General features: G+C 35.9%; 1 protein-coding gene across 1 annotated transcript in view; it reads left to right on the forward strand.

Annotated features, from left to right (window-relative positions):
* Nucleotides 1-15098, forward strand: part of LOC149562010 (DHHC-type zinc finger family protein) — a 72700-nt gene that overhangs the window by 17461 nt on the left and 40141 nt on the right. The window contains exons 2-6 of the mRNA XM_089825549.1: nt 8755-8847; nt 9078-9179; nt 9300-9377; nt 9513-9611; nt 9735-9830. Of these exons, the coding sequence (XP_089681675.1) occupies nt 8755-8847; nt 9078-9179; nt 9300-9377; nt 9513-9611; nt 9735-9830 (468 nt within the window). The remainder of the gene's footprint in view (nt 1-8754; nt 8848-9077; nt 9180-9299; nt 9378-9512; nt 9612-9734; nt 9831-15098) is intronic.

The following is a 15098-nucleotide window of genomic DNA, read 5'->3' on the forward strand; positions in this document are numbered from 1 at the left end:
ATTCTCTAGTATCCAACTAGACATGGATTTCTTCTAGATTGCTACCTTTAGAGAAGCCTATAGATTGGCTTGCTAATTTGAGGCCAAGGTTGGGTAGAAGAGCAAGAAAGAGTCTTAGGATAAAGTGCAGATGAATACCAAGTGTGGAACTGAATAGAGTTCTAGGGAAAAGTACCATGACAAAAATCTCTGAAGTAAACATTACTGTTGTAGGAACATTCCAAAGGTAACAAATGGTGCACCTTTTACAACATTGATAGTGTCTCAATTAAAAATTGTTGTTAGAAAAACCTTCCTTGCATTGTTAGATTTCATTAATATTGCCACCATGACACCTAACATATGCAAGTAGATCATGGATGGAAACATATTGTTATGGTTGGTGTCACAACCATTGGATCTTTTTTAAACAATAATTTAGATGAATTTGACAGCTTGTTCCACTCTTAATGTTGGTCAATGCACAACTAGTACACTTCGTATTTTGACAATAAAATTTAGAAGAACCGGATTTTTCTTGAAGCACTTTGTAGATTACACTTGCCACTGACACCTCATCCTTAGCCATGTGCCATTGGATGGTCCAATTGAGGTTCAAAGAACTTGTGGATCTTAGTTGTCACTTTGTGTACAAAATGAAGCCATTTAAATATGTCCATTGTGATGTTTTACCATTAGAGGTATGTGATATTTCATTTGGGCAATCATAATTGTATTATTGACATGTGACCTACAGAAATTGACGAGCATAGACCTTGCACACCAGAAACAACCCCTTCATCTCTCATAAGTGCTAAGCAATGCAAGACATAAGTTAGCTTGGAGAGAAATTTTACTCCTCATGGCCACACCTGAGAGTAAGAATGTCCTTACAACTCAAACTTGTATGCAACTTCCTTAGTACATTCATAGCAATTGAAAGATATGGCGGAGTATAAGGATCTCCTTAAATCATCAAGTGGAGTTGAGAATCGACTTACTAAAACAAACAAACAGAGGGAAATGAGTAAGTTTACCTAATATATCTTTGTACTACAAATCATTACTTAAGTATAAGAGCTTAGGTAGAAAATCCAAGTACTCATGGACAAGGGCCACCTCAAGTCTAGTTTGTGCTTTGTAGCAGCTCAATTGTGATTGAGCAAAGTGACAACAGGTGTTGACTTTCCATCGGCTATAGAGCACAATGATGAATTGCTATTATCTTCCTTGGATAGTGGGTCTTTTGGACCACCTTTGTAGTTGTGAATTCATCACCAAAAACTATCTTTTTTGTGTATTGCCAAATTCCGATTGAACTTGTAATTGTAGTCATTTGGAAGACAACCATCAAGGCCAAAGGAAGTGTATTCAAATTGTTGGTATATATTTTGGGTTGGGCAATCCACCAACAACTATCATGTAGATGAAAAATAAATTCGTTAGTCTTGTTGGTTTCCAAAACCATAGATTGGAAATCCAAGAACCTGCCACTTCTCTAGTAGGATTCTGCAATCAGTTCTGGCCAACGAACGAGAATCGCCTTGATTCCCTTGCACTTCAGGCTTCGCTACACCTAGGTGGGTAGACCTTCTCCTCGAACCTGATTACTTGGTTCAAAGCTTTTCTAAAGCGAATTTAAGCTTTGGAGTTCTCCGATTGGCAAGGTCCTTGAACTCGATGAAACTGAAACTGAATGTTTAGTACTTGAAATAATTGAATGTTTTGTATAAGGTTTGTTAATAATGAATTTGATGCTTGTAGGAAGGAAGATATAGATTTTCTGACTTCAATAATAGAAAGGCTAGTGCCTTTGCTCATCCGGCCAATAGAGTCAACTTCAGTGAATTTTCACGTACAACTTTATAAAGTTTTTATGCACTTGAACTGTCAACAATTAAATAATCCAGATGTGATAGATCAAATATTATGCAATCTTAAATTAGTCCAGATTGAGCTTTAACTCCTCTGGTAGGGAGAGAAACTAGATACAAATACAGAAACAATTATTTATTTCACAATATCTGTGATAATCGAATTTAAAATGCTAAATGACCTTGTCCACTTATCCGACATTTAAATTGTATACAGAATTCCAAAAAATAATTACAAAGGATGATTCATCTACAATTTAAATCTCCATGCCATTTAAAAATAAACAAAAGACATTTTATTTTATTAGAAAAGTAAAATAATAGAATTCATACTACAAAGCCATATTGAGCCCTTATTCCTCCATACAAGTAGATATAAAATGCTTTTTTAGAGTGTATGAATGTTTTCGAATATGAATTGTTGTTCAATGTATCTTTCTTTCTTAGAGAGACTTCTTATGGACAGGCGTTGAAGATAATAAGAGATATCATCTTTTTGCTTGGGATCATGTCCGTCTCCCTAAATGCTATGGTGGTCTTGGTATTAGAAAAATCAAACATCTCAATAATGCCCTATTGGCCAAGCAGATATGGCGCATCTTTCAGAACTCAGGAGAATGGAGGGACATAATAGTGGAGAAATATCTGAGAAGGCAATCCCTTAGTTTTTTGCTTAGTGAGGTTGAGATACCTCAAGGATCTTACATATGGAATGGGATTTTAAAGGCAAAATTTTTGGCCAAGTCTAAGGCAAAATGGAAAGTAGGCAGTGGTGAAAACATTTTTTTCTGGCAAGATAATTGGCTATGCTAGGTACCTCTTATTGACCGCCCCAATTATGGGAGATGGGCATAAATATGTATGAGAAGATTTGGTCTGAAAGTTAGCGACTACAGAGCTGGTCAAGGATGGCAAGATCTGTCCTTAGTCTCCTAGGACCTTAAACCTTTGATGAGTACCCTGAATGCAATGATCCTTAATAATAAGAGGGATGAAGTCATTTGGGGAGATAACTCAAATGGGCAATACTCTAATGCTTCAGGTTACTTCTCGATGTGGGACAGATTGGAGAAACCTATCTGGGCTAAGGCCTAGATTCCTGGTCTTACTCCAAATATTAACATGCTTACCTTGGATAACTTGGCAAAGAGAGATCAGATTATCCCTAACAGGTGTAGCCTTTGTAAGCAAGATTCGGAAATAGTTAACCACCTCTTTATTCATTGTCCCTACTCTTCCAAGGTCTGGAATCTTTTGACCAGGGACTATGGGGTCAGTTGGTGCATCCTGACTAACATCTAAGAGTTCTTTGGACAATGGAATAGTGTGCACATCGGAATGAAGACTCAGATGTTATGCTCCTGGTCTCTTCCGCATTTCTATTGGGGAATATGGAAAGAGAGAAATAATCGTATCTTCAGAGATAGGGAATCCCTTGCTTTTATTATTGCAGAAAAAATAGAAGGATTAATGAAGGAGAATTTTGCAAACAGAAAGGGAGGAAATATAGGAGGAAACAACATAGAAAAGAAAAAGGACAGGGATAGGAAAAGACAGGAAGCTAGGTGGCTTCTTCCCCCTGAAGACTAGCATAAAGCCAACTTCGACGGGGCAGCCAAAGGGAATCCAGGTCCTGCTGGCTGTGGAGGAATCATCAAAAACAGTCATGGGGGTGGCATTGTAGATTTTTCTTATCCTCTTGGGACTCAGTCGAACCATTTTGCTGAGGCCAATACAGCTTGTCACATTGTTAAACTGGCCCTAGCTTTTGGGATCGACAACCTTTGGCTGGAGGGGGACTCTTTAAATATTATTAATTGTTTAATCGGTCAATCATTGCCATCTTGGACTATTGCGAATGTGGTGGAGGAGACCAAAATTGACCTGGCAAATTTAAAAAGGTCCATATAAGCCATGTGTACAGGGAGGCCAACTTAGCCGCAGATTGGTTTGTAAACGAAGTGGTAATAAAAACACAACGATGATGTGGCATAATGGCGAAAGCTTTCTAGGAGCTGTGAAAGAATTAATATTATTGGAACGTATCCAGGGAAGTATGAAGGCAATCCAATTATAATTATGGAAAGATTTGTAAGATTGCACATTGGACAAGGAGTAAATGAGAATCATGTGAAGTTATTATTTTTCCATCATATCAAGTATGTGTGTTACGTTTTTTGGATCAATTTGCCTTATAACATTTTTTCTGCCAAATGTAAAACATTTTTTGGTGTTCGAAAACAGAAGGAAGCTGAAGCTTGTGAGAGAATAGGAAGCAGGTGCAGGTTTTTCGAACTAGAGGACATTATGGTTAGGGAGAGAAGTAGGAAGGAGCCGATGGGGAGGTGAATAATTGGAGGAATAATTCGAAGGCATGGCATAACTAGAGAAGGGTGGCATTACGAAATTCATGGAAAAACTCCATGGTTTCTCGGTGAAATCCTGGAAGGACGGATGAGTTAAAATCGATGGAGTTACACATCAGGTTAATGTGGAATTGATTGCCCAGGTCGTGGAGCTCTCCCTGGAGGGGATAAATTTCTTCAGAGACAAGAAAATGTCGGCCAACGCAGTCAAGGACTTTGTGAAGGATGAGAATGAAAGGAAGAAACTCGTAAAGACTGAGACATACTATGAAATGGAGTCCATTAAAAAGCTTTGGAGGTATGTCTTAAGAGTTATTATCGAATATATATCCCTGGATACTAGATTCGATAGGGTCAGGACTCATTATTTTGTGCTGCTATATCACTTTAGATATGGAATAAAGATTTCTCTTCCTTTTTATCTTTTTACCTCCATGAGCAAGGGCATTGAGGGTTTTGAAAAGAAACCCACTACTAACCCTGCCCTTCATGAGGGGTTGCTCCTTCTGGTATATGAGTATTTAAAGACTTAGACCAGGGGCAAATCCCTCAACGAAGCTGGGAATGTTTCTGAGGAAACTAAGAGCTTGGATTCTGAGGAAGTTCAGAGCATACATTTAGAAGATGAGGAAATTTCCCCCTCTAAAGGTAAGAAATCTAAGGAAGGGGAGAAAGTCTCTCCCTCTACCAGCACTACTCCTAGCAGAAAAAGCCCTAGAGGTTTAACCCCTAACCCCCCCCAAGATTGAGGAACAAGAGGAGGAGGAGCATAGCGTTGAAGAAGAGGATACATAATCAGAGGAAGAGGTGAAGGGGGAGGATAGTGAAAAGTTTGTGGAGGAAGCGATAGTTACACCGAGGAACCCCAATCAAAGGAAGGCTTAGGAGGCTTCGCTGCTAGAAGAAACAAAAGACCAGACTCCTTTTTTCTCGGGCCCAGTTCTTACTATTTCGTCGCTGTAGGGGAAGATAATTTCTCTGGTGGAAGACAATGGGGAGGTGGTTTTGAAAGGTTGGAGGCGGTCGTGGAGAAATTTTAACTCTAAAACGATGAAGATGAGGATAGTTAGAGAGACGATGAACCCTCAAGTGATGGAGGAAAAAGATGGTAAGGTCCATTTTGATGAACTTCTTGACTCGGCTCTTGTTGCAATCTTTGACAATGTGAGAGAATATGAGCTCAACCTGCTCAACAACGCTAAAAGTAGCATGATAGATAATTTTTGCTCTATCAAATGGCTATTTCACGAGATAAAAGAGCTCAAGGAGAAAGTGGGCCAAAAGGACGGCCACATGAGAAGCAGCGACCAGGGACACCAAGTTGACGAGGAGGAATCGTATCTCAATGGTTGAAAAAAGAGTCCTTAGGATGGAGACTTCTAATTAGAATCTGGCTAATTAGGTGATTGCAACTTTGAACACCTTGAATGAGAATATCAATAGTTTGGGTGAATCTCTGAAGGAAGTTGGCTTTGGCAGGGAAAAAGAACATAAGGCTAGTATGGACTGTGGGAAAACTGAGGAAGAAAAGAAAGAGACCAGGGGACTGGTGGATGATCAGAACCAGGACCAAGTGGGCGCTGACAACCGAAGGGCCAATGAAGCTACAAAGACTCTGCAGGTTCTAGATAGGGAGAACTAATAGTTTTAGTTTTCATTTTTTGTTTCATCCTTATCTAGGGTTACTAGTTTTTATTTCCTGGCCGCGGGCTTGTCTTTTGGTTTTGGCTTTTTATAAGCAGATGCATACCAGCTGGACTTTACTTATTATTTATATTTCTGATATTATGTAAAACATTTGGGTTTTAGGATCCCTGTAAAACCTGTTTTACTTAATCAAAAACTTGTACTCATATCCTTTTTTATGTAGAAAACGTGACTTTTCAAATGAAAAGTCATATTCTATTTCCCCAATAATTGCACCTCTTCACTATAACATATTAAAATAATTTGCACATAACAAATATAATTTAACACCCTCCCATAATATGACTTATAAACAATTTTAATTAAATTAAAATCAACAGGCTCCTGTGAAAGGCTTGGTAATTCCATGACACCGTCTTGTGATGAATTCATCGGGGCTCGATTTTAATTATCACAAAAATTATTTCAAACACTTTTGCGAGAGAATCGTTCATACTGATCACTAGGTCATCCAAAATGACATGAATATTCAGATGATTTGTCACTGTTCTCAACTTAGATGTCTCTGCTCCTATATCAGGTAGACGTGCCAACTCACCACTTCCAAATTTCACGATGGCCCCTCATACATAGCGGCTTTGTCTTCAATCGGAACAACACCAAGAATGTTTTACGCCATTATTTTCAACCCTTGTCTTGGTATAGCATTTGATTGTGTAGCTTTACTTGGCTCATCTTTATCGTGCACAAGGATTGTGCCGCATCATGTTCATTGACTTTTCAAAAACGCCAGATAACTCCTATGCTTGGATATCAGTTTTGTTTATGTTGTACAATGATAGAAGGGATTTGTTGAACTTGCCAGACAGCAACATCGTTCCTCTGGACTCTTTGCTGTGTAATTGTCTTGTACACCACTGTCCTTGCTGTTGATACACATATAGTCCATTTGATAACTTTGAAAAACTGTTTATATTTATAGCCATTATTTTGCCATATAGGAACTATGGTTATTTCAGCTGCTACTGGGAAATAGATATGTGACATTGAAGAATGATCAGGCTGTTACAGAATATATGCTGGGAATAGTTTTCATTCGGAAGCAAAGATAATTGACATCAAATAGGGGACCTTGTAGTAAAGATTCTTAGGATTTCCTTCTGTATACTGAAACAGATCCTTTTTGTAATATCACAGTAATTATCCAATAATGAAAGCACTGTTTAATGAATGCTCAGGGCTAGTTATGATGGTTTAAAAATGGTCTTTTATCCTGAATGAGACAAACTCAACAATTGTGATCAACAGGTCTGCATATCTTCATGTTGTCATTGGTGGCCAGCCCTTACCTTGTAATATATTGCAGACTAGATGAAATATATTTACTGGCCCATAGTGAAAATGTGCATAATTGGAGACTTAAAATTTGGGCTCCATCAAGTCTTTCACCAACTTATTTGTTATTGTCTACCTTAATGTATTCTAGTCTTTAAAAAAACAATGGATCATTAGCTATATGACATGTAACATTCATTTCAAATTTGCATGGTTGTAAGTCATATCAAGATTTCTACTTGTTGGATGGACCCCTATATCAGCTTGGGCACTTGTGTGTACCAAACAAGGAAGAGATACAAAAGCACATATATGAGGTTAGTTTTAGTAAGGTTGTGGGTTATTACGGAATTTACAGAATTTGTTTCCATGAACTTTACTTTTGACTATGCCACCCTCAAAAGGAGTAATGGCTGTGTGTATGTAGTGATATATATATTCTCTTAGATGGTGATCCTCAGGCCTTATACGAAACCAATTTCAGCTCTAGAACCAACTCAGGTATACTTTTAGATTGTATGGATTCACTTTGGATTATCATCCACCATTATCTCTGACTAGATTCTTGAGCGGTTTCAAATTCTAGCAATGGGTGCAAACCATTGGTCTACTGCAAATTTAGCAATAGGTGCAAACAATAGGTCTACTCAAGGAGAAATGGTGCAAATTTAGCGATAGGTGCAAACTATCTTTTATAATGCAAATGTTAAGGAAAAGAATTATCATTACCACCAATCATACACCTTTAGGTTGGTGATTGGGCATGGTTATGTTTGTAGAAGGAATGACTTGCAGGACTTGCAGGACCTTACCACATGCTTTGGTCACTCTTGTATGGGTTCTGCACCATCACCAAGAAAGTTTGACCCTTCCAATCTTAAGTCATCTTAAGAGTACCCAAATGCGTAGCCATTGCACTCGGATGACAATTTTTTTTATTTATGTTGGTAATTATAGGAAAGGGGACTATGTTTTTACACAAGTTTCTTTTAGCATTTATTAATGGGGGAGGATTCAAGAATGGTAAATATATTAGCTACTTTCCCTCTACTAACGAATGATTAAAGGTGCATGTGTGCTTACTGGGCTTGCCTTGCAATTATAATGATTATTACAAACATAAATGAGGGAAAATGTCATTAGTGTAATGATTTCTTATTGTGGTTATCTTGATACAAATAAAAACTACTGGGGCACTCCCCATGAAACTAATAAAAATAAATAAAAAATGCCCATGCTAGCCCTCATTTATGAGTTCAAAAGAATTCTATTAGTATTTGTATGTGAAGATGGTATTATAGCATATCCAATCTCTTGCATGTTCAGACAATTCCTTTCGTATGTTATATGTTCTTATATTGTGGCTTTAGATAATTCAATTTTGAAAGTATCTGCATGGTTAATCATTAAGTGCCTTATGAGTTGTTATACTTACAAGGATCTTTTAATTAGCACCTTTCTCCAGTTTTAAGGAAACTTAAATTTATTCATTCTGCATTAATAAACGTGAGATGTTTTTTAGCAATAAAGTTTTCATTGGAATTGTTTACCAGGGTGGAGATTTGAGATATTGCCAAAAGTGTGGGCATTATAAGCCTCCTCGTGCACATCATTGTCGTGTTTGCAAAAGGTGTGTACTAAGGATGGTAGGTACACACAAATCTTTACCTTTGATTTTCTGTTTGTTTGATGATCTTGGTGCTTATTAATCTTCTGGCAATAAGAATACTACTTTCAGGAAATACAAGTTTTTGTTTTCATGTCCCAAGATTCATAACTTGACTTTGTTGTATCCAGAACTAGAGTTATTTATTAACAGAAGCTAATAAGTATGATGGATATTTCTGATCTGCCTGCTCATGAGGGTTTGTTACAGGATCATCACTGTGTGTGGATAAATAATTGTGTTGGCCATGAAAATTACAAGGCGTTCTTCCTCTTTGTACTCTATGTTGTTGTAGCTTGCATCTATGCACTGGTAATTTCAATTTTGACCCTACCAACAACTTCGAATCTAAATACAATTCTTTGAAAGAGACTGATTATATAACCTGATACGGGATTTGGCTTGATTATGAATTGAAATTGGTGGTTGTAGGCATTGCTTGTGGGCAGCGCACTTGGAGAATTTAATCACAATGAGCGGCAGTCTGGAAGTATTTTCAGGGCTTCTTATGTAAGCTGCTTATTTTGAGAGAAGTTAATATGTTTTACATTGTTTGAAATCCCAGATTATGAATAAAATTCCTATCTTAGGGATCAATGTATTCAGAACTCTTAACAATGGTCTCACATATATTGCTTGTCACAGGTTCTCTGTGCTTCAATACTTGTTCCATTAACAGTGGCTTTAGTTGTTCTACTGGGTTGGCACATGTATCTCCTTTCACACAACAAGACAACAATTGAGGTACATTAACTTTTTTTTCCATTTAACTGATAAATAGTTGCATATCTATATTCTGTTTAATTTTGAAAAATATAATGGTTTATTCTCCGAGGAAAATGCTTGTTTGTCCCATTCTTATTGCAGTATCACGAGGGAGTGCGAGCTATGTGGTTGGATGAGAAAGCAGGGCGAGTGTATCGCCACCCATATGATCTTGGACTTTATGCAAATCTTGTTTCGGTAAAGAGATTTGTTGCTTTTTTTGATGCTGTTTAATTCGTACTCTACCCCTTGTTCTCTATATACAGCAAGGAAAAGTTATGATCATTAAACACACAAGTACATCTTGACAATTATCTTTTAATAAAAAAATAATAATAAAATATTAGCACTATCAATTAGTTTAACTTCTACAAGATTTAAGCTGTGCATCTGATCAGTCTGTTAATCAGTCCCAAAGTTAACTTATGGTAGCAAGTAGAAATACTAAAAGATCTCCAAGAGATTAAGAAACATAACTGGGGTGGATGAACTCAAACTGAATAATTTCTAGACAAGTTGGATTATGGACTATAGATTTCTCACAGGGACATTCCCTCATATGGATGGAAAGGGCAACATGAGGCCGAGGGATGATATCCACTCTTGGGCCTAGGGTAGAGGATTGAGTAAGATTCCGTAATATGCTCCTTATCCTAATTTTCGTATGGTTGAATTCAACTGATAAATTAAATATGTCTTATGATAAAATTAATGTTTCTAAAGTTGAAATAATCTATGCTTTTATGTCTCTAATAAGGAAAGTCTATTTTATGGATTCTGTTTCGATGATTTCCTTATGCAGGATCTCAACCAGGTACATGGATGCTACTGATTCTGTTCTTTTTTTTGTTCTATTTTGAATTTGTGATTGAGGAGAAAAACTAGGGCATTTAAAAAGGGGACATTACAGGCTACTGGGAAAGCAGAGAACGAAAAATAATAGGGATTAATTAAAAGCTGCATTTGATCAGTTTCTGAGCTTAAAGTACAAATGCTTGCTTTGGATTATACTTTTATTGCTTCTTAAGGAAATGCTGGTGAGGTGGGTACATCTCCACAAAACTACTGTCTTATTTTCTTAAAATAACCTTGATTTTCTTGAACTTTTTAATAGGGTAGGGTTTCCTTGAGTGCATAGCATTAGCTTTGTTCAAAACTAGTTCCTTTTTTTTTCTGTCACTCCTTTCTGTCCAATATACAAAAGCTCTATGTATATATATTTACACACGTACAAAGAAGTTATGGGGAGAGAGGGAGAGAGAGAGAGAGAGAGAGAGAGAGTGATGTGCATAAACTTATCAAAGGCAAAACTTTGGTGTGGAGGCTGAAAATGTGCCACCAAGGTATCCCACTCAGTATGGATGTATCTTTAACACATTACCTCATAGTTGTGCTCATACAATTCAATTGGCAGATGATAGGTGAATGGCTAATTTCTGTTCATCATGCTTATTAATTCAATTTGCAGTTGTACAATTGCCTCAATTATCTTGAACACTTTCCCAGAGGAATATTGTTTCACAATTTCGTCAATCCTTGAAAATTTCTTCCCTTATTGTGTAGCTTGTAAAACATTTTCAAATTTGGTTTCATGTTGAATAAAAAATAACTCCAGTCTTAGCAACTTGTTAAAGTCAGTAGTCTTATCTTTGAGATGGTCATATGGCGCTTAATATTCTGCAAATAAAAGGTCTTCCTCCTGTATGCTTAAAATCAGAATTCAAGTTGATCTCTATTATCAATACTGGCAGCTGGCAATTCATTTGGTTTTTCTTTATGAATGTTTCCACTGCCATTTCAGCTCTACTTTGTACCATTTTCTGGTTTTTATTGGTGTCTGCTTGTACCTCAACAATTTGAATTTGTAACCCATCCACACATTCCAACAAATGTTGAATTTAACTTACATGCTTTGTAAATAGCCAACCATCGATTCCTATATGTGGGCTGGAAAATTCTTTTATTTGCACAAAAGAATTCTCATTTATCTTCTGTCTTGGTGAGTTCATTCTTGACTATTTATTCACAATCTTAAAGTTTCAATACTCTTAACTTGTTTGGAAGTCTTTGTTTAAATAGCTAATCAATTTATCCTTGGCCTCTCCTTCTCTAATCCTATTTTTTGGTTTGTCAATTTCCTTTTGCAACATCCTGGATCTAGACTTTTCTTTTCCTAAGTTGATTGCAATTTTATTTGTCTATTTGTGTGCGTTTGTAAGCTTTTATACTATGCGGGGTAACCACTTTGTACAATTTTTTAGCTTTATTAGGAAAACCTTACTTTCTCCCATATTCCCAATCATAGTTACAAAACTCAGACTCAACTCAGACTTAAATGATTTTTTATTCAGACTTGGAGTTGGCACTCAGACTTTGTCAAGTCTCCATAAATTGAAAAAACATGAAATACATAGAGTTTTAATGATTTAAAACCTCTATCATGCACCATAGAAACCATTTGATCACATACACAAGTATACATTCATCACGAGTATGAAAGTGGATTTTAGTTGAAAAAAACAAGAATTTTAGGTGTATATATATTATAAATATCGTCAAGTGCATATAAAACTCTTAAATATTGAAATCCATAACATCCAAATTTGTTGCACTTTTTTGAGTGAATTTATCAAACATATTCCAATTGCGTACACACCTTGAATCAATGCATGGTTGACTCAAGATACAAATTGCAATCCTTCAAAGATTTGATACTTCAGCACCAGAGTTTTCTCACCATGCGTTTGAAATTAGGAAAAAAGTCAATCACATTATCTATCTTTGAGTTTTAAAACTAATTTAAAAAAAAGAAGATAAATTTTAAGTTTTAAACTTAAGTTATGCCCTTTATAGACTTGTCTGCAATGTCATTTAAATTGCTTTGCATGTCTTGTGGAAAGAGGTCCCCTTGTACAAGTCTGTAGGTCTCAATATTAGAGATAATCTTCATTTTAAACTAAAAATTAGACACTTGTAATGTCCCCTTTCTAAAACAGAATTTAATATAAAATTATAATAATAAATTTTATATATATAGGCACACGCGCATGAGTTTTCAAAATTTATTAAGTATAACAAAAGGTCAAGAGGCATGCAATGAAGAGTTGTAATGTTTATGCCCCATTTTTGAAATAGGATTTAATAATGAACAATAATAATAGAATCAAAATATAAAAGAATAAGATAACATTTAAATTAAAAATATAAAAGAATAAATTCAAACATAACTAAAATTTAGTTAAATTTAATGAATGGTCAAAAGGCATGAAATGAAAAGTTGTGACTCCCTCAAACATGAGATATAAAAGGAGAAGAGAACTTTATTTGAAAGGGGGAGAGAGGAAGGAAGAGGAAAAGGAAGGTGTATATCAAGAAAGAATTAATGGAAGAGGAAAAAGGAATGAGAATAAAATAAGGAAGTAATTCCTTCAAAGGGCAAAAGTTATGAAGGGTTGTGACTCTTTCAAAGGGTGGTTGCAAAGTATAAACATGGTGGAGAGGTGTGACTCTCACCCACACTGGAGATATAAAGTGGAATAGGTTTCGTTTGAGGACATCCAAGGGAGATATATTTGGGGAATAATTTATTATTTTCAAAGGCAACAATGAAAAGAGGTGAGTCAATTCTTATGAAAGGTGGTGACACTTTCAACAATAAATTATAAAGGAGGTTTCATTTCAAGTATTGAAGGGAGACATCAATCATCATCCTTCATCCATTATCCCTTAAGAAATCAAGCAAACAATCAATCAACAAGATCAAACAAACAATCATCAAATCCACATCAATCATTACTTCATCTTGGGGATCAAGAAAACATATAATCCAGCTATCAAGCATCACTCTATCAAATTAGCATTCAATCATTATCCATTAATGTGTCAAACTAATATTCACTATACTTCACTTTTTAATAGTCTAATTGACAATTACACAATCATAACTCACCAATACCTCGAATCACCATACTAAAGGTATTTATTCAAATAATCAATCATTCATACAAATATCAACATTCAACAACAATCGAATGATCAATCAAGATAAGACACATTGAGCAAGGAAAATTAGATATAAGGACTTAGATTGAGTCATACAGTCTTGTGCATTATATCTGTAGTTTGATATGGATGGTTAATAGTAACACTACATGCAATATAAGAATATGATATTTGTTTTTGATCTTTTATATGTAGAATGTAGGCAATAATGTGTAATTCTTGTTAATGCTTGCTATAATCAATCATGGTAGGGATAATAGAGGAATATAAGGAGGAGAAACAGTTGGGGGGAATACATGGTGGTGATAGAAAATCCTATGAGGCCAAGGTTGTGCAAGATATGCCTTGCCCCTGAGGTAAGAAGGGAATGACATTCGAGACAACCTATTGTAGTCTCTCCAAACCTTAACCATGGTTGAACATTAAGGAACTCTAATCATAAGGAGAAGGGTCAAAAATGGAAGATGGGAATGACTACAAGATTCTTCACTAGTACACCCCATTTATGGATGATTAAGGGCCACATGATGACCGAGAAGGATGATATTCACTCTTGGGTCTAGGGTAAAGGATCTTTTAAGGCACCCCAATATGCTCCTTAGCCTAGCTCTCCTATGGTTGAACTTCATCAATAAACTAAATATATCTTATGGTTAAATCAATGTTCCTAACCTAGTAGGAAAGATCTATGCTTTTAATGTCTCTAATAAGGAAATCTATTTGTGGATTATGTTTTAATAATTTCCTATCATGTTGTAGGATCTCAACCAAGTACATGATGTTACTAATTGTATTATACTCCTTGTTCTATTTGGAATTTTCTGATTTAGGGGAAAAAAAAGACTAGCACATTTACAAAAGGGGACATTACATGTGACTCCCTCAAACATTAGATGCAAAAGGAAGAAGAGTTCATTTGAAAGGGGATATGGAGGAAGGGAAAAAGAATGGAGCATAGGAATTAAGGAAGAAGAGATGAATGAGAAGAAAATAAGGAAGTGACTTTTCAAGAGTAGAAATGATGAAGGGTTGTACTATTTCAAAAGCTGGTAAATATGGAAGGCTGTGACTCTTTGAAAGGGTAGAAATTATGAAAGGTTGTACTCTTTCAATGGGTGATAATTGTGAAAGTTGTAACTTTTGCAAGGGAAGACATGATGAATAGGTGTGGCTCTCCCTCACATTAGAAGATATAAAGTGGAAAAGGTTTCATTTAAGAAGCACATTGAGGAGAAATCCATTTGGAAATTATGGTGTTCCCTTCAAAAATAGAGTGTAATAATATATAATAAAATTTCAATATATTCAAGAATATGCATATATGATTACTGTTAATTCTGTAACTTTGATCTCATACCGATCTGATTGTACATTTATCGTACAGTTCTGATGAAGCATGAAGTTCCTTTATAGGGATTGGCCTCTTATTTTGTCTAACCTAATTGATGTCTAATTGTGGAAGAT

Source organism: Cupressus sempervirens, chromosome 4, assembly GCF_028749045.1.
Source record: "Cupressus sempervirens isolate cs-2001-9-10 chromosome 4, ASM2874904v1, whole genome shotgun sequence".
Lineage (NCBI taxonomy): Eukaryota > Viridiplantae > Streptophyta > Pinopsida > Cupressales > Cupressaceae > Cupressus > Cupressus sempervirens.